General features: G+C 37.3%; 1 protein-coding gene and 1 long non-coding RNA gene across 2 annotated transcripts in view; both read left to right on the plus strand.

The window, feature by feature from the left end:
• Positions 1–6,557, plus strand: part of LOC127871652 (uncharacterized) — a 42,063-nt gene extending 35,506 nt beyond the window's left edge. The window contains exons 3-5 of the mRNA XM_052414774.1: positions 4,060–4,151; positions 4,661–4,838; positions 5,622–6,557. Of these exons, the coding sequence (XP_052270734.1) occupies positions 4,060–4,151; positions 4,661–4,838; positions 5,622–6,358 (1,007 nt within the window). The 3' untranslated portion in view covers positions 6,359–6,557. The remainder of the gene's footprint in view (positions 1–4,059; positions 4,152–4,660; positions 4,839–5,621) is intronic.
• Positions 6,558–9,500: 2,943 nt separating this feature from the next.
• The window catches only part of LOC127871658 (uncharacterized), a 93,357-nt gene continuing 78,817 nt past the window's right edge, over positions 9,501–24,040 (plus strand). The window contains exon 1 of the long non-coding RNA XR_008045495.1: positions 9,501–9,683. This is a non-coding gene — a long non-coding RNA (uncharacterized LOC127871658). The remainder of the gene's footprint in view (positions 9,684–24,040) is intronic.

Below are 24,040 nucleotides of genomic sequence, written 5' to 3' on the forward strand. Positions count from 1 at the left end.
CATCTTATTGGTAAAACTATATTTAACTGACCAATTATATCCATTTAGCCATTAAAACAACGTAAACTAAAGTAACAAGAAGTATCGAAAATAAAATTGAGGTTAACGGACACTAACTTGTACAATGTAAAATGATAACATTTTTGGAGACCAATGGCGAGTGCATGTTATAAAGATATCACTAGAACATTGTTTATGTTTAATAAACAACCTTTTGAAAGCCATGCTTCATTAAGAAATGCATTTTTTCATGACCTTATCTACTGGAAAAATATGTCAAAGCTATCAAGATCTTTTTTGTTAGAACGCAATTGCCGATATTGCGACTGAGTTTGAAGTAGGTGTTGTGAAACCAGTCGGATTTGCTAATTGTACGTAACAAACTTATTGCAAACATCAAAACAATGAGCAATTTCATTTTCATGATGTAGAAATGGGTTTGCTCTTCGAGTTTTCAACTTTGAAACAAATATGATTTGTTTGCATTCATTTCACATTTTGCCGGTCGCCGGGACCGACATTCTGGATAAACCTGTCGGACCAAATGGAAATCTGCCGGTCAGGACCGGCGGACCGGCAATTTCGCCAAGCCTGAACATTTATCAATAAATGCGTGTATAGTTTATATAAACAATAACGGACAAGTGTAGTTCAGCAACGGACAAGTTAAATTTCTTAAATGGTTGTCCGTGGACAAGTATACTTTTTTGAGATTTCGCCACCCCTGCTGAGCGCGCTGTCCTCTGACAGCTCTTGTTTGTATTGTCCTATCAGAATTTCTAAGCACAAGCCTGACATGCTTGAGGTGTATTTTTCTAGGATCAGCAGCTGGATATGCGTGCATGGGAGCCTATAGGAGTCTACAGCTAATGATATTTATATCCCCCACAAACAAAGTTTAGTGGGGTATATAGGAGTTAACTTGTCTGTCGGTCGTCGGTCTATCAGTCTGTATTAAGTGTCCGCTCTCTAATTATGCTCCCCTTCGAAGAAGAGGGGGTATATTGCTTTGCTCATGTCGGTCGGTCGGTCGGTTGGTCGGTCCGTCCACCAGGTGGTTTCCGGATGATAACTCAAGAACGCATACACCTAGGATCATGAACTTCATAGGTAGATTGATCATGACTCGCAGATGACCCCTATTGATTTTTAGGTCAAAGGTCAAGGTCACGGTGACCCGAAATAGTAAATTGGTTTCCGAATGATAACTCAAGAACGCATACGCCTAGGATCATGAAACTTCATGGGTAGATTGATCATGACTTGCAGATGACCCCTATTGATTTTGAGGTCACTAGGTCAAAGGTCAAGGTCACGGTGACCCGAAATAGTAAAATGGTATCGGATGATAACTCAAGAATGCATATGCCTAGGATCATGAAACTTCATGGGTAGATTGATCATGACTTGCAGATGACCCCTATTGATTTTGAGGTCACTAGGTCAAAGGTCAAGGTCACGGTGACCCGAAATAGTAAAATGGTTTCCGGATGATAACTCAAGAATGCATACGCCTAGGATCATGAAACTTCATGGGTAGATTGATCATGACTCGCAGATGACCCCTATTGATTTTGAGGTCACTAGGTCAAAGGTCAAGGTCACGGTGACCCGAAATAGTAAAATGGTTTCCGGATGATAACTCAAGAATGCATACGCCTAGGATCATGAAACTTCATGGGTAGATTGATCAAGACTCGCAGATGACCCCTATTAATTTTGAGGTCACTAGGTCAAAGGTCAAGGTCACGGTGACCCGAAATAGTAAAATGGTTTTCGGATGATAACTCAAGAACGCATATGCCTAGGATCATGAAACTTCATAGGTAGATTGATCATGACTCGCAGATGACCCCTATTGATTTTGAGGTCACAAGGTCAAAGGTCAAGGTCATGGTGACCCGAAATAGTAAAATGATTTTCGGATGATAACTCAAGAACGCTTTTGCCTAGGATCATGACACTTCATAGGTACAATGAGCGTGACTCGCAGATGACCCCTATTGATTTTCAGGTCACTAGTTTATTCTGTTTTCACACTGTCCAGTAAAGAGACTTACAAATTGAATTTTTGACACATGTTCATTCATAATGATGTATAAGCCTTTGTTTCTGTGCCAGTAAATACTATGTTTATGGAAATGACGTGAGAATTCAACATTTAAAACACCAATGTTATATGATATGTAATATTATATGGCAACAGGACAGTTGTGATTTGCTGGGTCAATTCTATTTAGCTTGACCATCCAAGCGGTTGATAGCTTTGACAAACTGGTGGTCTGAAACATTGAGAAAATGTCACGATTCACTGACAATAAATCAAACATGTAATTCTTGCTACGCAACTTGCATTTAATTTTGTCAATTCAAATTATACATAAAAATATAATTAATCATTGACATACAGTGACAAAAAACATATTCACACAATGGCTGTCACTACAACGGAGAGCCCATATGGGGGGCATGCATGTTTTACAAACAGCCCTTGTTCAAGAAGTTTTCATCCGATCTTCACCAAACTTGCGGGGTCAAAGACTAGGTCACGGGGTTACTTAGTGCGTTTTAAACATTCAGCATGTTGTCCCCTCTCTAATTCAAGTAGTTTTCATCCGATCTTCACCAAACTTGGTCAGATGTTGTATCTACGTGATGTCTAGGCCAAGTTCGAACATGGGCCTTGCTGGATCAAATACTAGGTCATCCGATCTTCACCAAACTTGGTCAGAAGTTGTATCTAGATGATCTTAAGGCCAAGCTAGAACATGGTCCTTGCCGGGTCAAAAACTAGGTCACGGGGTCACTTAGTGCGTTTTTTTAACATTCAGCATGGTGTCCTCTCTCTTATTTAAGTAGTTTTTATCTGATCTTCACCAAACTTGGTCAGAAGTTTTATCTAGATGATCTGAAGGCCAAGTTTGAACATGGGCCATGCCAGATCAAAAACTAGGTCACAGGGTCACTTAGTACGTTTTACACATTGAGCATGGTGTCCGCTCTCTATTTCAAGTAGTTTAAATCCGATCTTCACCACACTTGGTCAGAAGTTGTAACTAGATGATGTGTAGGTCAAGATCTCTAGGACAAGTTTGAACATGGGCCATTCCGGGCCTAAAACTATGTCATGGGGTCACTTAGTGCGTTTTTCACATTCAGCATGGTGTCCACTCTCTTATTCAAGTAGTTTACATCCGATCTTCACCAAACTTGGTCAGAAGTTTAAAGGAGATGATCTTAAAGCCAAGTTAGAACATGGGCCTTTCTGGGTCAAAAACTAGGTCAAGGGGTCACTTAGTACGTTTAAAAAATTGAGCATGGTGTCCGCTGTTTTTTGTGAAGGCGACATGCAAAATATTATGTGTCAATGCGGCATGTGGGGGTATTCGTCACGTCTGTGACAAAGCTCTAGTTTGTATTGGTTTAGATTCCAATAATTATCAAAAATTGTATCAGTAGTTTATTTAACACCCAGTCAATCATACACTTTTCTTCTCTTTTAATGTTGCACAGTTGCTTGCAACTATGATTTGATGTCATAAAAACACAAATGAATGGCATACAACAAGACAAATATGAAAATAATAGCAATTATAAGGGTGATGTTGTGAAGGTCTGGCTTCAGGCAGCGTCGAAAAACGATAAGGAAAATTTGCGGCGTTGTGACCTCAATTGGGAAATAAGTGTTGTTGTTGCTTTGCTAAAAAATGCTTTTAAATTAGGAATATAAGTGTTTTCAGTATTATATTTTCTTAGGTTGATCTTATATGGATGGGAGATGAACAAAATACACATGTATTGAAATCTAAGATAATAAGAGATGATAAGTAGTTGTGCATGTGTGATATTTATCATCCTGCATTTAAAAACTTTAACATCAGATTGTTTGTCAGGGGTTTTTCTTGTTCACTATTGTTACAAACTCATTTAATAATATCACCATTGAAGCTGTTTACAAAGAAGATAATTATGTGCAGTATACATGTTATTATCTGCGTAAAAGCAGCCTATGAAGGTATTTAGCGCCCTAAGTGAAAGCTCTTGTTTTTATTATCATAGGCAACAACTGGAACCAATCCAATACTATGCAGCGTCCTGGTGTCCTGTGTTCCTACACCTTGGCTAGGCTTTCAAATCTGATGTTCAATGAGGTCAGTGAATAAACTTAGCAAAAAAATGCTAACAGAGATGCTACATGTATGTAATTGCCAATCATCTATGATATTATGAGATGTTGGCTGATTTTTCAATTCTGTTCTCAGGACTTATCCTTGGGGAACTTTTCAAAAGTTCAACTGTTTCAGTCCACTGCAAACCTGTATACATGCTTTTTTGACACTCCCTGTTTTGTTGTAAATTGTAAAAGTAAAGGCATTAAATAAAATTTAGGGATTAATATAATACATGTATATAGTTAGAGTTGCTTAAAGGTTATGTAATTTGCTCCTGTTTGAGCTTTTGTTCTGTACATACACACTAATGTTTGCTAAATACAATGTGTAGGATGTACCTTAATCTTTTGTACCTTTCATATCTGATACTGTATTGATGCCATCATTACCCTTTTGAACTGATTTAGATAAATATGCATAACAACACCACTTAAAACTCACCATAAATGTTTCTGTTTATACATGTTTATACTTTTTGCAATTTGTAGAATAAAGCTATTCTGTGCTTGAGTATGGGGAAGATCCAGAAAGCGTTGAGGCAGGCTTGTGAGAGTTTTAAAATCCTGGACAACCAATGGACCCAGTTTAAGGGGCTCATCCACAGAGTCATGGGGAAGCCTTTCTTGCCAACGAGGCCTCTTGCACAAAAGGAGGAGACTGTGACAGGTATGGTTTAGCCAGAAAAACTACCATCAAATTTGAGCATAAGCTGATAGTTCTAATATTCTTATGCAGCTTTTGTATATACTTTATATTTATGGTTCACCATTGTAATAATAATAATTAATGGTTCACCATTGTAATATTAATAATCCCAAATTACTCCCATGCTAACATGGTTGACCTCATACAAAATTAGTACATTAATACCATTCTTAAATAATTGTGAATTCCAAACATTTTAATGCAGCAAACTTTTAGCTTATTTGAGCATACAGTATGCTTTTAGTGACCTTTTGTTATTGTCGTTTGCCTTTGTGCAAACATTTACCTTAAGTAATAAATCCACAAAAGGTCACATTTCTTGCCTAGACTTCATGAAACTTTACAATAGTTTTAAACTTGCTCATGTGGGATCAAAAACTGAGTCACTTGATTAAATTGACAATACAGAATGATCACCTCATGGCAATTTAGTCATGAAACATTTCTTCATATTATGTCATATCTCAGGAGCTCGAATTAATTGCACAAAATTCACGAGGGTTGGTAAGTTCATTGACCTAATGATATCATGGTCATGTTCAGAACTGGGTAATGTGGGGCAAAAATCTAGGTCAGTACATGTACGTGAAATTAAAGAAAAACCTTGTAAAGAAAAGAATTTATATTTCTGTAAACTTGGTCAGAACATTTGTCTTTAGTGATATATTTACCAAGTTCATATTGCTGATGTGGAGTAAAAAATAAGGTAACATTTTTATGTGTTTCGAGATGTTTCCTCTTCAGAAGAGCCAGCATCGGACCCTGAGCCACAACACAATAAAAGGAAATCCAGATCCACAAAGGACTGGACAGGAATATCCGCAGAAAGAGCAAGAGTAACAGATGCAACTGCCAGAAGATCAAATGAAAATGAGAATCATTGTCATAAACACAACATCAAACTTCCATTGAATGTCTGTAAGACTGTGTTTGTTGCTTTGGTGTTGTTATTAAGAATGTCATCTGTCCAAGCTTGCTCACCTATGCAAAGTCCTCAGTCTGCCACAGTAGGACGCAGTCACACATGTTTTCAGATTTCTCAACACAAAGATTACAATGTTAATGATGGCAATGTAACAATTGGTGGGTGTAGCACTCTTGTTGGACCTGGCAATGGAATGGTGGAACCAGACCACACAAACAATTATGTTGTTAGCTTCAATGGTTCGCATTGCTGTGTTACCCTGAACAATTGGCCTTGTGGGAGGGACAAGAACATTTCTTTCACAAGTACGGGTGGGACAGATTGTATCTATGACATTCTGAAAGGCCTGCCTTGCTCACCCAATTGGATTGATAACAATTCTTGTTCACGCTATGTGATTATTGTCATCACGTTGGCTGTAATCTTAATAATTATAATAGGGATTATAATAGTTCTGTTAATAAGATTTCGCAAGAGAGTAGGAAAGTGGATTCGCTGGCGTTTTGGCACTAACAGGGGAACTTATGACATGACAGATCAAAATGAAACAAGTTAGTAGAGCCATTCTGCATTAAGCTCAAACATAGATGACAAGGGAGCCCTCCATGGTACCATCTAAGACTACCATAGTTAGGATTCCATTTGGGGCCAGTCATTTCAAGGTAACTGTTGCTTAAAAAATATTATTAAAATATTTCGCTCAATAACGTATGTGTTCTGAAATTGTGTGTGTAGGTTGCATCAAGACCTAGCTTTGGACTTCACTATTATTTATAAAAAATAAATAAAGAAGTAAACTTTTTACATTATGAAGGCATAAAAAAGGATCTTTCTACGTACATGGCCTCATTGAAAAATATATAATTGAAACAGTATTAAGTAAATGCATACCCCACTTTGGCAACCAATATAAAACTAATAATTCTGATTTCATGCAATAAGTTATTATACAATATGTTAAATTAGAACTCTGAAATTCCAACAAGCCAAAGAAAATTGAATGAATACTTGGTCAATGATGCCATACAATCGAAAAAAGTTGATGGACAAATGTTTAAACACACAAATAATACATATATTCAATAGTTACAAACTAGGATTATCAACAGAATATTGGTAACAAACCCATCCCTTTTTTAAATGAGCTTGTTGGAATGTAATACATACTTCTTTTGCAAAATATCAGAAAAATCTGTTTACCATTTATTCTGGGATTGTAACGCTGTACACATACTCATTAAAGATATCTCTGAGAGCTTACAAAATGCAAAATTAGTTATAGTAATAAACTGAAAAATGTTACTTTTTTCTATACAAATGTCAACAGCTTTATTCTTTTAATGGAAGTTAAAAGTGCTTTATTTAAATGCAAACAGAAAGAAGTTATCCAAAATTGTCAGGGATTAAAGGCTTACCTATTTTTTTTTGCTTTAAATATGTATTCAAATACAATGAGTGAATGAAATGAGTGAATTTTTTTGACAGTCATAAGACTACTTTGTGATTCATAATTACGTTTATAAAACATTAGTGTTGTTTTTAACATAGCAATTCTCTTATTCTCAGTCACTATAAGTGCTGTTAACCTAGCAACTGTCATTATTTTATGAAACTTGCAACATGTGTTTTACATGGTGAATTGTTTTGTAGTTTGCATATTCGATTCAAAATAAAATTATTTTGTTGTAAATATATGAATGAACTCTTGCGTAAAATCAAATTTTGTCCATATTGTCCATTATTTTTGCAACTATCAAATATTACATTTAAAAAAAATAAGTTACAGCTTTTTTGTAGCTATGCAGTATACCGGTATATTATAAATTTGTTTACTAAATACAGAAAATGAATGTATTTTTTTAAACTATATCTTTTATATATTTTTTTAATGTATTGCTTATAAAATACAATTAAAAAAGTAAATAATTGAATTCCTGGTTTTATGGAATGGTTGTGTTTCAATCAATTTTAAAATAACTTACTACTGAAGGTCACTCTTAAGCGTCGAAGGTCAAATACAGCAGCGTTTAATGTCTGTAATTATTATGTTCTTCATTTCATCTATCACTTTTAAAAATAACATTTTGCATTGAAGAACTGTCTCCCTAGATCAAATTTCCTGATCATACTTAATTGTCAATAGACATTTCATTCATGTTACAGATTGTCCCAACTTCATCAGTTAACAGAAATTTTAAGTAATATGCCACACATGTTCACCATTTGGAAAAGATGTGTTGCTTGCAAGGCTTGTGTCCTTTGTCAAAGATCCAACTGGTACTGACAGGTTTAGCTAAAAAAAGTCAGTACTAGGTTAGCAAACGAAATTAAAGAAAAAGCTTGTGAAAAGCTTGTGAACACATGTGCAACATTTATTGCCCCATTCTCAATGAAATTTTATAAGAAAATGTGTACCAATGGTACACATGGGTTTATTAACTAGGTCACTTTGTCAAATTAAAGAAAACACTTGTGAACACTCAAGGCAGTAAAGAAAAAGCATATGAACACTCAAGATAGCACATTTATTTTTCAAACATCATAAAGCTTGTTTCTATATCTGTCCAATAATATCTCTGCCAAGTTCAAACAGGGTCAAATAGGGGTCAAAAACACTTCGTCACAAGGCGAAATGAATGAAGTCACATTTTTAAGATATGGTTCCAGTCAATTGAAAAATATGGCGGCATGAGACTGTGCAGATTTCCTTACATGTATGTAGCTATAGTGACACCATTCAAACACTGTACAAGTCATAGTTTTCACCTACTCATGGAACATGCTAATGACATCGAACAATTGTGTTGTTATTATGTCTGGGATAAGTTGTGTTTTTTCATACACATAGTAAAAGCATTTCTTTTCAATAAAAAGTATAATATGCTAATCCAAATCCTAGGGACCCTCATCAAATGCCATGATTTCATATTATAGATTTACAAGATAAGTATTGATGCAAAGCATCAAAGGGCGTAGGGAATTTCAGCGTAAAAGGCACTCAATGAAGTTACATGGAACGATTTTGTTCTACTGTAATTATAAATATATTGGCCGATTATTTTAAACAAAATAGAAAAAGATACTGGTATAACCATTATCTATGATTTGGTGTTATAACCCCCAAATAACCATTATTTATGATGTTTTGTTATAACCCCAAATAATCATTATCTATGATTTTGTGTTGTAACATCCAAACAGTTCATAGTTCATTTTATTTACATTAGTGCTATTGATTGCACTAGAGGCTACATTTTTCATTCAGTCTTGATGAAACTTTCTCAGAAGGTTTATTTTAAAAATACCATGGTAGAGAATGAATCTGGGCTCACGCACATAAAAAACTAGGTCACTATTTGAAGTTTAGACTTAAAAACTAGATCACCATATCAAGTCTTCGAAAATTGGTGTCCGTTAACGCGGATGAGCGCTTGAAGGCTTTCATGCCCCTCTTGTTATCCCTCGCCATAGAGGGAGGGATATTGTTTTGGCGTTGTCCGTCCATCCATCATTCCGTCCTTCCATCCGTCTGTCCGTTCGGCACTTTTGTGTCCGGAGCCATATCTTGGAAGTGCTTTGGCGGATTTCATTGAAACTTGGTAGGAGTATATATATGGATAAGAGGATGATGAACGCCAAATGGCATTGTACACCATTCGTTAATAACAGAGTTATGGCCCTTTTTATCTTGAAAAATGCTTTTTTAAGTGTCAAATATACACTTTTGTGTCCAGAAGCATATTGGCGGGGAATATCAATTCAATGAATTTGCTTATTTAGGCATAAAGTTAGGCTTATATGATAAGACAAAAATCAAATGGCTGTAAATATGCAGAACAGTATGTTGTATGTAATAAAAAATATTTATCCTCTGTTCATAGGTTAAGGTTTCCCTCGTTTTAAATCATGAGGAATGGAAATCTTGACAACGCTAGATGAATTGCCTACATAAAACTAGTTAACAAATGTAAAAGGGAGGGGTTTAAACATAAATTACCAAAGCACCAATTAAATAAATGAGCAAATTAATATCACATATGCTAGTATCCACCTTCAAACAGACATGTTAATGTTTTCTTCGCCTTAAATAAGCTCTCCATGACAGAATTTGTTAAAGATATCTAATTATCCCCTGCCATAGGTGGAGGGATATTGTTTTTGGCGTTTTCCGTCTGTCTTTCCGTCCGTCCGTCCATCTGGCACTTTTGTGTCCGGAGCCATATCTTGAATGTGCTTTAGCGGATTTCATTGAAACTTGGTATGAGTATATATATATGGTGAAGAGGATGATGCACGCCAAATGGCATTGTACACCATCTGTTAATAATAGAGTTATGGCCCTTTGTATCTTGAAAAAATGCTTTTTTGAGTGTCAAATATAACACTTTTGTGTCCAGAAGCATATTGGCGGGGGATATCAATTCAACGAATTTGCTTGTTGCTTGCTGTTTTCTACAGACAATATTAAATTGTGTATATATATTTTGTTTCATGCATAAAATTGTACATGTTGACCTTTGAACATTCTATTTATTACGACTTGTTCCAAAGTATAAAAATATCTGCGTGTACTTGAATATTTGAATAAACTTTAACAGTTTATGAATTTTGCAAACAATGAAATAGTATAATAAAAAAAATGTTTTAAACATTTTTATTTGCATTTTATACACATGTACAAAGTCTTTTTTGGAATGTACACTGTGCTGAATTATAATAGCTTTAATTCTTTAAGAATGTTTACAATTATTTTAACACACTTATTATTTATTTACATTAAAGTTTTACAAAATAATAATAAATGGAACAGAATAACTTAATTAAGTTCAGTTACTGTTGCAAATGTTTATGTTCATGATGTAAGTTATATGTTTATGCCCCCTTTCGAAGAAAAGGGGGTATATAGTTTTCTCACTGTCCGTCAGTCTGTCATTCAGTCTGTCAGTCTGTCACACTTTTCGTGTCCACTCTCTAATTCAAATAGTTTTCATCCGATCTTTACCAAACTTGGTCAGAAGTTGTATCTAGACAATATCTAGGTCAAGTTTGAATTAGGGTCATGTCGGGTCAAAAACTAGGTCACAGGGTCACTTAGTGCATTTCAAGGATTTAGCATGGTGTCCGCTCTCTAATTGAAGTAGTTTTCATCTGATCTTTACCAAACTTGGTCAGAAGTTGTATCAAGACAATATCTAGGTCAAGTTCGAATTTGGGTCATGCCGAGTCAAAAACTAGGTCACAGGGTCACTGAGTGCATTTCAAGGATTTAGTATGGTGTCCGCTCTCTAGTTGAAGTAATTTTCATCCGACCTTCACCAAATTTGGTCAGAAGTTGTATCTAGACAATATCTAGGTCAAGTTCGAATATGGGTCATTCTGGGTCAAAAACTAGGTCACGGGGTCACTTAATGCATTTCAATAACTTCTATCAAAGCGTTTATTGTTTGTTTGTTTGTATTTTTATGGTGTATTTGTAATTTGTGTGTGATTTTATATGTTTCTTTCTGGGTGTGAGTCCATTATCAGATTAAGGGTACAACATCTTGCCCATAATTAATTTGTGTTTTATTGTTATATGCTTTTGCTACTGAATCAAATAGGTACTTGGATTTTATAATCTATGGCAAAGCATAGGACTTACTATCCCTTACTCTCATAGTATAGGTCCTCCTCATAGTATCGTGCCTTTAACAAAAAACTTCAAAGGACACATGACTTGTTCATTTATGTATAACAAAGTGTTCTTTTTCTAAGTTCTTGCCTTCCATCTGGTAAAGTCCTCAAAAAGTGGTGTCCAATAACTCAAATAAGCGCTTTAGTTCCATCATATCTCTCTTGTTTACAATTGTTCAAATTGCTGCTTCTGTTTGTCATGTATTTCTTTATTAAACTATAGTCTATACTGAAACATTGAACAATTGCTTGCACCTGTTCTGTTGCTTCTATTGGTCATGTTATGAAGTATTTAACATAAGTGTTACTATACTGAAACATGTGTACAATTGGTTGCACCTGTTGCTTCTATTGGTCATGTTATGAAGTATTTAACATAGTGTAACTATACTGAATTATTTTGAATGATTGCATTCAACTGCTGATTCTATTAGACATGTTATACTGTATTTACTATTTTGTACATTTTCTTATTTTTCTTATTCTTATTTTCATATTTTAGAAGTAATAAAGTCTTTAAATGATTGGCAAAGATTTAATTATGATGTCAAAAAACATGAAAAAAGAAAAAAACATACAAGGCACAAAATGAAATATCCCATTTATACTAATTGTATCAGTTAGTGAGTACATTTTATCCCATTTTCAACGCGACATAGACGGTATAACACCTTATAAAATATACTAGCCTGTATTCAACACTGAGCTATACCTATCGCTTGCACGGACTATTTTTAGCTATTGTCATCACCTTGGCGTCGGCGTCCGGTTAAGTTTTGCGTTTAGGTCCACTTTTCTCAGAAAGTATCAATGCTATTGCATTCAAACTTGGTACACTTACTTACTATCATGAGGGGACTGGGCAGGCAAAGTTAGATAACTCTGGCGTGCATTTTGACTGAATTATGTGCCCTTTTTATACTTAGAAAATTGAAAATTTTGGTTAAGTTTTGCGTTTAGGTCCACTTTTTTTCAGAAAGTATCAATGCTATTGCATTCAAACTTGGTACACTTACTTACTATCATGAGGGGACTGGACAGGCAAAGTAAGATAACTCTGGCATGCATTTTGACAGAATTATGTGCCCTTTTTATACTTAGAAAATTGAAAATTTTGATTAAGTTTTGTGTTTAGGTCCATTTTATTCCTTAAGTATCAAAGCTATTGCTTTCATACTTGCAACACTTACTAACTATCATAAAAGGACTGTGCAGGCAAAGTAATGTAACTCTGACTGGCATTTTGACAGAATTATGTGCCCTTTTTATGCTTTGAAAATTGAAAATTTGGTTAAGTTTTGTGTTAAGTCCACTTTATTCCTACAGTATCAAAGCTATTGCTTTCATACTTGCAACACTTATTAACTATCATAAGGGGACTGTGCAGGCAAAGTTATGTAACTCTGACTGGCATTTGGACGGAATTATGGGCCCTTTATACTTAGACAATTGAAAATTTGGTTAAGTGTTGTGTTTTGGTCCACTTTACCCCTAAATTATCATAGATATTGCTTTCATACTTGGAACACTCGCAAACTAGCATAAGGGTACAGTAAAATGATAAGTTGCATAACTCTGGATGTCATTTTTATGGAATTATGGCCCTTTTTTGACTTAGTAACTTTGAATATATGGTTAAATTTTGTGTTTCGATCCACTTTACTTCTTACGTATCAAGGCTATTGCTTTCAAACTTCAAATACTTTCATGCTATCATGAGGTTACTGTACCTGGCAAGTTGAATTTTACCTTGACCTTTGAATGACCTTGACTTTCAAGGTCAAATTATTAAATTTTGCTAAAATTGCCATAACTTCTTTATTTATGATTAGATTTGATTGATACTTTGACAAAACTACTCTTACCTGACATACCACAATAGACTCCACCCAAACCATCCGCCGTGCCCCCCCTCCCCCCCCCCCCCGAATCCCCCCCCCTATTTATTTTTTTTAAGATCATCTCACAAATGACCACCACACCCTCACACTATACCCCCCCACCCACCCCCCAATTTTTTTTTTGTAAACGGTTAAAAAACACAACTATTTATTTTTATTATTTTATGTTTGAAATACCCTCCAACCATCGCACCCAAGAATCCACCCCCCACCCCCTCCCCCAACCCAAATCCCCCCTCTAAATTTTTTTGTTTAAGATCATCTCACAAATTACCACCACACCCTCACACTATACCCCCCCACCTCTTCTCCCCCCCCAACTTTTTTTTTAAGATCATCTCACTAATTACCACCACACCCTCACACTATACCCCCCCCACCTCACCCCCCCCCCCAATTTTTTTTTTTTTGAAACGGTTAAAAAACACAAATATTTATTTTTATTATTTTATGTTTGAAATACCGTCCAACCATCGCACCAAAGAATACCCCCCCCCTCCCCCCCCCCACCCCCCCTCCCCCCCCCGATTTTTTTTTTGCATTTTTTTCGCGTTTTTGGAAGATAATGTAATAAATGTCCACACCCCCACACTATACACCCCTCTTCACTCCACCCCTCCCTCCTTTGTGATTGAAAATGAGAGTCCCTTCACCTTTAAAAAGAAAATAGATGTGCGGTCTGCACCCGCAAGGCGATGCTCTTGTTTACTTTAACACTGAATGATTTTTCATGAGCAATAAAGTCGAGAAAACGTTAGCTTTAAAATTATACGACCTTCAACCTTTAAATCAAGTCATATGACATATTTTGTCGCCATCCGTATTATGATGAATCAGCTGAAAATGACACTTATTGTAACATTTTCCCCCTAAAAAATGTGACAATTTATTATAAACGCAACTTATTTCACATGTACATGCAGGAATTGTCAATTTATGACATTTTCCTTATTTCGTGTAATGTGCATTGTTTATAACCCATGCATATACTTTTGAGATTTAAGAATGTACAACAAGCCATACAAATATCGCACAATTCATAAATAATCTGCAATATTTGCTTTCCGATTTAATTCACGTTAGGCAAAGAGCTGTGTTAAGTATAAGATGGAAAAATAGCACCACACTGGAATTCGGAACGTCCCATTTTGTACATGGATATTATCCACTCATTTATTTGTTGTGTAATGGAATGTTTTAATTCTTTGTGTATTTATATATTAAATTATTTTCGTGTACAATAAGCGCATTTACAATAGACAAATAAAACAGTGTGCAAGTTAAAACATAATTATGTTTGTATGCAGAAATCTGCAAATGCAACCGAGTTTACCAAATTTGATAAACTGTCCGGTTCATTTTAACAGCAGTAATGTAGAGTACATGACGTAGCGTGTAACGAAGAAGAAAGTTTATTGAGTTCGTAAACTCATTTGAATATAGTGATAGGATGGCATAAGGGTGTTTATTTAACTATGCTAAAATAATTATTAAAGACCCTAGATGCAAAATCGTCAATTATTGAGTTATATGGATTATTTAATGGATTTTAAAGGATAATTAAAGGTAAGATATTAGTTCGAACTCGCTTTGCTTTTTTGTACTTTTGTCGTTCCCTGTTCTCGGGAAAATGATTTTAACATGGGCGCCATTGATGCACCTGATCGCACACGTCATACCCATAACATTATATAAAAAACACGGTCTGCGCGTACTTAAATTCGTCGTCCGAAGTCGGAAAACGTATTGCCCTGTATATAAGTTCAAATAAAGTGTCTGTTTACTCGTCGAAATTATCAAGGTCGTCAACGGTGTACACGTATGTTGACATCGACATCATTTTGTCAGGAAGCAATCGCCGCCATATTAGATTTTGATCATTTTCTTTCGAAAATAAAATGAATTATAGTAAAGTAAAATCTTCTTTTTGCGGTCGTAATGTGTTACAAGGTCGGATACTGCGTAAAATTGAATCGAGGCATATGGTGATATTTTTACTTGTTATACAGTTAGTGTGTGAATTTTTTAAAGACTATTTTGCGTACCAGAACAAATACATTTATATCACTACGCAAGGTTACATTCGTTAGATTTTAAGCGCTTTTAAGACTGAATTAAAATAATTGTTAAGGTTATTAGATCTATTTATGTTAAAAGTCACGTTGAAAAAAATCAAATGGGATAAATAGAATACTAGGATTAGCGTTGAATACAGAAAAGTTTATGTTGCTCGGCTCGAACACCGAAAACGCTCGCCAAAGCTCGCGCTCCCGGCTTTCTAAGCCTCTCAACATAAACTTCTCTTTATTCAACGCTAACCTAGTATTCTCTACACACACATAATCATTTGGTAGTTATGACAATCATCTTAATGGACTATTAATAATTGGTCTGACTAATTCTGTGTTTCACCTATCTAAACAGACAAGATCTTGCTATCTGCGTTTGGATAGACGTTTTCAATCTGGCTTAGTGGCCAATAGTTTCGATGCGACTACTGATCTCTTAGCATAACATCATCACCAACATTATTAATGTACAAGTTATTTAGCTCCAGCTGCCGTTTCTATCTTATTTTGCAAGTATTGTAAGAACATAACTGACTCAGTTTATTACTGTACAAACCTTTGCTGCACAATAATGTATTGTAACGACAATGATGCCATAAAAACACAATCTGCAACTGGGATATTAGTTCAAGATTCAGCATGAAAGAGAACGTTTGAGTTTTTCAGGTACATGCTGAAATAAACAAGCTGGAATTAACATGTCTTGATTGTGGTAGCAATGTTCCTTGTTTAAGATATATGTTGATCCCCATAGGATCTAGACCAGCGCATACATTGTACATATGTTTCACTGGAATTACCTGTATTTTACATGAGCATACCTTTTCACCAGTAAACAAAAAAATGCACCAAAAGTATACAGGTACAACTATACAGAAAATTGTGTAAAGTTTCTAATTAAAGAATCTATACAATAGGTTTATAATAACATGAAGAAATACTTATGCATTTGTGCATAATGTTTTTATTGTTGTGCAGCTAAAATTAAAAACATTGTTTATCGACTTTTATCCTACAGCTAAATGATTTTATAGAACAAATACGACTCATAAAGAAAAGATAAGGTTTTCTCCACGGTTATTTTTAGATCAGGTTTCATCCACACTTATTTTAAGAACATTACGTAGGGGCTAGTTTTTTTGGCCTTTCACCCTTGATTGCGTCATTTAGGTCATTGGGTACGCAGTCTTTTAACGAGTTTACGATGGATTATTACAATATTATGAATGTGAAAAACACAGTGTTTGGATATAAAACTGGAATGAAACTGGTGAGACTGCATTTCCGATTTAGTTAAAATGTCGAATGTACTCGAATAACGCGATGTTTTGTTGAACAATTGATGAAATAAATTTAAAAAAACTGTCAGTGAATTGTTCTTTAACTTTTCGAAGGAAATCGATGTCGAATTAAAAATGGTAATTTCTTTGATGGTTTAGTCTTTCCTTTGTCAGTCGATCAAAGAATGTCTATCCACAAAGAATTGCCTGCTTACATCCAGTGCTTTAAAATTGAAAAGATGGATGGCGATGAAGAAATTTGTCTAGAATTATAACTCGTCATGGAAGCAAATTAAACATTACGAAAATAAACATGGACGTGGTTATTATACAACTTCGGTGAGTAGAACAATACTTTTATGTAAGTAAGTATAAAGTGTGTAAAAAGAAGAGTTGTTTAAAGACTAAAATTAACAATATCGGCGGGAATAAATGCTGAATCATGCTTCACGTAGCCACGGTATGTGTCTACACATTTTGTAAATTTCAAAATGGCGGGAGCCATGTTTGTTTTTTGGTTTTACAGTGGTGAAACAAGAATTGTAGTTTGAACACAACCGTCTGTGTTCTTTTGAGTGTGTTACATTCGGAACGCTGATTAAATTTGAATCGAGGCGTATAGCGATATTTTGTCTCGTTACTTTTCTTTTGCGTGGAATTCTTAAGGACTATTTCGATTTCCGTAAACAGGAAAGATCACAATAAATATTACTACGCAATGTAAGATTCAGTTAATTTAATGTGTTTTTGTTTTTATTTTAGGAATAAATTAAATTAAAACAATATTTAAGGATAAATAGAATACAATGTTAGTGTGATTGTGTACTTAAATTTATCCCACTCGTGTCAGAAAGGCTTACAAGGCTCGGCAAGCCTCGCCATGTAAACCTTTCTTCACTCGTGGGATAAATTTAAGTACACAATTACACTAACATAGTATTCTCTATTTATCCTACAGCTAAATGATTATATAGAACAAATACGACTCATAAAGAAAAGATAATGTTTTCTCCACGGTTATTTTTAGATCAGGTTTCTTCCACACATATTTTAAGAACAATACGTAGGGACTAGTTTTTTTTGGCCTTTCACCGCTGATTGCGTCATTTAGGTCATTGGGTACGCAGTCGTTTAACGAGTTTACGAGTGTGTGTGTTTACGATTGATTATTATAATATTATGAATGTGAAAAACACAATATTTGGATATAGAACTGGAATGAAACTGGTGACACTCCATTTTCGATTTCGTTAAAATGTCGAATGTACTCGAATAACGCGATGTTTTGTTGAACAATTAATGGATTAAATTTAAGGAAAGTGTCAGTTAATTGTTCTTTAACTTTTTGAAGGAAATCGATATTGAATTAAAAGGGTAATTTCTTTGATGAATAAGTCTTTCCTTTGTCAGTCGATCAAAGAATGTCTATCAACAAAGAATTGCCTGCTTACATCCAGTGCTTTAAAACGGAAAAGATGGATTGCGATGAAGAAATGTTTCCAGAATTTTAACTAGTCATGGAAGCAAATTAAACTTTACGAACATAAACATGGTTTTTACACAACTTCAGTGAGTAGAACAATAACCCGTAGATGTTTTACTTTTTTACGTCAGTAAGTAAAAAGTGTGTAAAAAGAAGAGTTGTTTATTGACTAAAATTAACAATATTGGCGAGGATAAATGCTGAATCATGCTTCACGTAGGTGTAAATTTCAAAATGGCAGCCATTCGTGTTTTTGGTATTTTACAAATGTGAAACAAGAATTGTAGTTATAACAAAAACCGTCTGTGTTTTACTTGAGTGTGTAACATTTGGAACGCTGATAAAATTTGAATCGAGGCGTATAGCGATATTTTGTCTCGTTACTCTACTTTGCGTGGAATTCTTAAGAACTATTTCGAGGTCCGTAAAAGGGGAAAGATCACAATTAATATTACTACGCAATGTCAGATTCAATTAATTTTGTGTTTTTGCTTATATTTTATCAATTAAATACTACTATTTTGATTGCAGCAGGCATAAATTATGTAAAAAAAAATATTGTAGGATAAATAGAATACTATGTTAGTGTGATTGTGTACTTAAACTTATCCCACTCGTCTCAGAAAGGCTTACAAGGCTCGGCAAGCCTCGCCATGTAAACCTTTCTTCACTCGTGGGATAAATTTAAGTACACAATCACACTAACATAGTATTCTCTATATATTTAATGGTATTATGGTATAAGCGTATCCTTATTCACCCCCAGAAACCCGTTATGCTGTGAAAAGTTGGATGTGCTTGGAAAAGTTGCTGATAAATTTTTGCTGAATTTCGGTAGGGTTAGTAAATCCAGTTCAATAATTGTTAAAGGGCATTTTTGAATTAAAATATATTTTGGTATATTCAAAGGAGGTATGTTAGAAAAATCCATATCTTGACATCTTTTGAACTGCACCAGGTCATATCATTTTTACAACATGTTGAATGTAAAGTCGAATTTTTCCACCAATACCATTTTTTTAAAGAAACCCTGGCGGATATGTTACTCGGTGACATTGGTTGATATAATTGTCGGTGCAAAAACTTTTTCACTTGCATACCTTTAAAGAAATTTGTAAATAAAGTGCTAAATATGGGATAATTCCATGCATCGTCGACTTTAAATAGCCATATTTCAATAAATCCTGAATAATAGTAACCAGGATTTTAGTAACACATGGTAATACCTCCTTTGCATATACAAATATATATATATATAAATTCAAAAATGACTTTAAACAAATAAAGCACTGAATTTACTTAGCCTACCGAAATTCAACGAAATCTATCGGCAACTTTTCCAAGCACATCTAACTTTTCACAGCATATCGGGTTTCCGGAGGTGTTATTTATGAAAACAATCAATACTATGTTTGCCCCTTCATAATAAAGAAGAACTCCAAAGGAACTGCCGTGTTAAACATTCACGTTATTTCATTTGGCACATTTGTTTGAAATTTGACAAGACAGAAAGACATAGAACAGGCAATACATAAAGGGTACCTTAGTTAAATCTCAAAGCTTAAAAGTAAGAGCAGCTAGGATACGAGTTGCTTACCAGCACTAGCATGTTTATAAAATAACCTTAGTAAGCTCTAATCAAAGTATACATAAAGAAGAGAGCCATGAACCACACCTGATATGATACAGAACAGCTCTGGCATCAGGTGAAAGTCATTTTTTATTAAAAATTATCATTGAATGCATTTGGCTAGTTACAATCTCAACTTTATTTGAGGATTGATGTTAATATGTGACTTGACCTCATAGCTAGACTTTTAATCTTAAAACACACTAAATGTCTTGTATAATTTTTCGACATGTGATGGGTTGTTCTTTACTTGCTTGCATAAACGGTTCCTTTAACTATATCTACTTAAAGAACTCAAAGTGTAAATTTGTCAAAAGTCACAAAATGGGTACCAAAATCACTTCCGCGTTCTTAACAAACACGTACGATATGACTTATGAACATCATTAATGAACTAGAAATGCTCAATACATATTGGCTGAAAATAACGCATCAGAAAGTCAATAAAAATAGTATTCATCATTATGAAGCCAACCGATTTTGGTAAACACGGGACGCAGCTTATAATAAAAGATAATGCAACCTCCATGAAAATGTCGTTTAGACATTTGAGACATGTTCTGAGAAAACTGGGCTTAATGCATGTGCGTAAAGTGTCATCCCAATAAGCCTTTGCAGACTTCAATCAGGAACGACACTTTCCGCCTAAACTTGATTATCAGTAAGGAGGGACTTCCTTGAAATTAAAAATACCATAAAGCGGAAAGTGTCTCTGATTAGCCTGTGCGGACTGCACAGGCTTGTATGGGACGACACTACGCAAATGCATTAAGCCCAGTTTTCTCAGAACGCGACTCATTGTATCGTGAACAACTTAGCGTCCTTACCTCGCCTGCTTTTAATGTAGACTCCTCTTGCATCTTGCGTCCGACCCAGGCGCGTATGGAGCTTAGACAAATAAGGGTCGCCGTCCGACCCAGGCGCGTATGGAGCTTAAGACAAAAAAGGGTCGCCGTGCGACCCAGGCGCGTATGGAGCTTAGAGAAATAAGGGTCGCCGTCCGACCTAGGCGCGTATGGAGCTTAGACAAATAAGGGCCGCCGTCCGACCCAGGCGCGTATGGAATTTAGACAAATAAGAGTCGCCGTCCGACCCAGGCGCGTATGGAGCTTAGACAAATAAGGGTCGCCGTCCGACCCAGGCGCGTATGGAGCTTAGACAAATAAGGGTCGCCGTCCGACTCAGGCGCGTATGGAGCTTAGACAAATAAGGGCCGCCGTCCGACCCAGGTGCGTATGGAGCTTAGACAAATAAGGGTCGCCGTCCGACCCAGGCGCGTATGGAGCTTAGACAAATAAGGGCCGCCGTCCGACCCAGGCGCGTATGGAGCTTAGACAAATAAAGGCCGCTGTTGGACCCAGGCGCTTATGGAGCTTAGACAAATAAGGGCCGCCGTCCGACCCAGGCGCGAATAGAGCTTAGACAAATAAGGGCCGCCGTCCGACCCAAGCGCGTATAGAGTTTAGACAAATAAGGGCCGCTGTCGGACCCAGGCGCGTATGGAGCTTAGACAAATAAGGGTCGCCGTCCGACCCAGGCGCGTATGGAGCTAAGACAAATAAGGGTCGCCGTCCGACCCAGGCGCGTATGGAGCTTAGACGAATAAGGGTCGCCGTCCGACCCAGGCGCGTATGGAGCTTAGGCAAATAAGGGTCGCCGTCCGACCCAGGCGCGTATGAAGGTTAGACAAATAAGGGCCGCCGTCCGACCAAGGTACGTATGGAGCTTAGACAAATAAGGGTCGCCGTCCGACCCAGGCGCGTATGGAGCTTAGAGAAATAAGGGCCGCCGTCCGACCCAGGCGCGTATGGAGCTTAGACAAATAAGGGCCGCTGTCGGACCAGGCGCGTATGGAGCTTAGACAAATAAGGGCCGCCGTCCGACCCAGGCGCGTATAGAGCTTAGACAAATAAGGGTCGCCGTCCGACCCAGGCGCGTATGAAGCTTAGACAAATAAGGGCCGCCGTCCGACCCAGGTACGTATGGAGCTTAGACAAATAAGGGTCGCCTTCCGACCCAGGCGCGTATGGAGCTTAGACAAATAAGGGCCGCCGTCCGACCCAGGCGCGTATGGAGCTTAGACAAATAAGGGCCGCTGTCGGACCCAGGCGCGTATGGAGCTTAGACAAATAAGGGCCGCCGTCCGACCCAGGCGCGTATTGAGCTTAGACAAAAAAGGGCCTCCGTCCGACCCAGGCGCGTATGGAGTTTAGACAAATAAGGGCCGCCGTCCGACCCAGGCGCGTATAGAGCTTAGACAAATAAGGACCGCCGTCCGACCCAAGCGCGTATGGAGCTTAGACAAATAAGGGCCGCCGTCCGACCCAGGCACGTATGGAGCTTAGACAAATAAGGGTCGCCGTCCGACCCAGGCGCGTATGGAGCTTAGACAAATAAGGGTCGCGGATGGGGAGGTTGCTATAGGCTTTCCTCTACAAACGAGCATTCTTATAAATGTCGATGCAATACGCGGCTGTACGGCCTTATTTTATTCTAGTTATAGTGGAGATTCAAGATAATTTTAGTTGATATTGCATTTTATTTTAATATCATTTTAAGTATTTAAAGGATTTAGACGCGGTATTAAATAAAATGACGTCATGCGTCATGCGTCAAATCGTGCCTACTTTGATAAACACAGTACAGACATGCGTCTGATCTTAAAAGAATTTCGATTATATATGAGTTCCTTTAAAAGTTGCATTGTGAGAAATATTTATTTAATGACCATATATTAATATAAGGAAACTAAATACATAACATTAGCATTCATTAACGTTTTGCAATTCATTATTTTAAAAAAGCTTGAAGAAATTAATCATACGCGCCTGATTCGGACGGCGGCCCTTATTTGTCTAAGCTCCATACGCGCCTGGGTCGGAAGGCGACCCTTATTTGTCTAAGCTCCATACGTACCTGGGTCGGACGGCGGCCCTTATTTGTCTAAGCTTCATACGCGCCTGGGTGAGACGGCGACCCTTATTTGTCTAAGCTCTATACGCGCCTGGGTCGGACGGCGGCCCTTATTTGTCTAAGCTCCATACGCGCCTGGGTCCGACAGCGGCCCTTATTTGTCTAAGCTCCATACGCGCCTGGGTCGGACGGCGGCCCTTATTTCTCTAAGCTCCATACGCGCCTGGGTCGGACGGCGACCCTTATTTGTCTAAGCTCCATACGTACCTTGGTCGGACGGCGGCCCTTATTTGTCTAAGCTTCATACGCGCCTGGGTCGGACGGCGACCCTTATTTGCCTAAGCTCCATACGCTCCTGGGTCGGACGGCGACCCTTATTTGTCTAAGCTCCATACGCGCCTGGGTCGGACGGCGACCCTTATTTGTCTAAGCTCCATACGCGCCTGGGTCGGACGGCGACCCTTATTTGTCTAAGCTCAATACGCGCCTGGGTCCGACAGCGGCCCTTATTTGTCTAAACTCTATACGCGCTTGGATCGGACGGCGGCCCTTATTTGTCTAAGCTCTATACGCGCCTGGGTCGGACGGCGGCCCTTATTTGTCTAAGCTCTATACGCGCCTGGGTCCAACAGCGGCCCTTATTTGTCTAAGCTCCATACGCGCCTGGGTCGGACGGCGGCCCTTATTTGTCTAAGCTCCATACGCGCCTGGGTCGGACGGCGACCCTTATTTGTCTAAGCTCCATACGCACCTGGGTCGGGCGGCGGCCCTTATTTGACACACTGATTATTGATACAAAGCACATATAAATTGTAAACACAGCGTTTGAATGTGAATGAGCAAATATCGTGCGTTTACTGGTTTATCTACACTGTCCAAAATAGAAAGCGTTGTCTAGCGATATGGCTCTAAGTCCTGTGGGGAAACTATGCGTAAGGTAGGAGTGCCATCGTCGTGTTTAGCTTTGATGAGAATATTTCCATCAGAAGACCATGCCCCAAGGAGATTACCTGCTTTGACAAGCGAACGAGCTTCGAACAAGAGATTCGAATGAACAGATGTAAGCTGTTCATTGACGTAAATGCATTTGAACATGTCACCAATGTCCTTCAGACTAGTGCGTTTAGTGTAAAGTTTCTGTCTGGCTCTGTACGTTGCGAATTTCACCAGAATATCTCTTGGGCCCTTTTGCTTTGGTCTACCTAGACGGTGGCTTCTATCGATGTCGGCGACATTTATATTGGTTTGAAGGGCCTCGCAAACTCCAAGTACCAAGTCGTCGGTGTTTT

Source organism: Dreissena polymorpha, chromosome 3 (assembly GCF_020536995.1).
Source record: "Dreissena polymorpha isolate Duluth1 chromosome 3, UMN_Dpol_1.0, whole genome shotgun sequence".
Lineage (NCBI taxonomy): Eukaryota > Metazoa > Mollusca > Bivalvia > Myida > Dreissenidae > Dreissena > Dreissena polymorpha.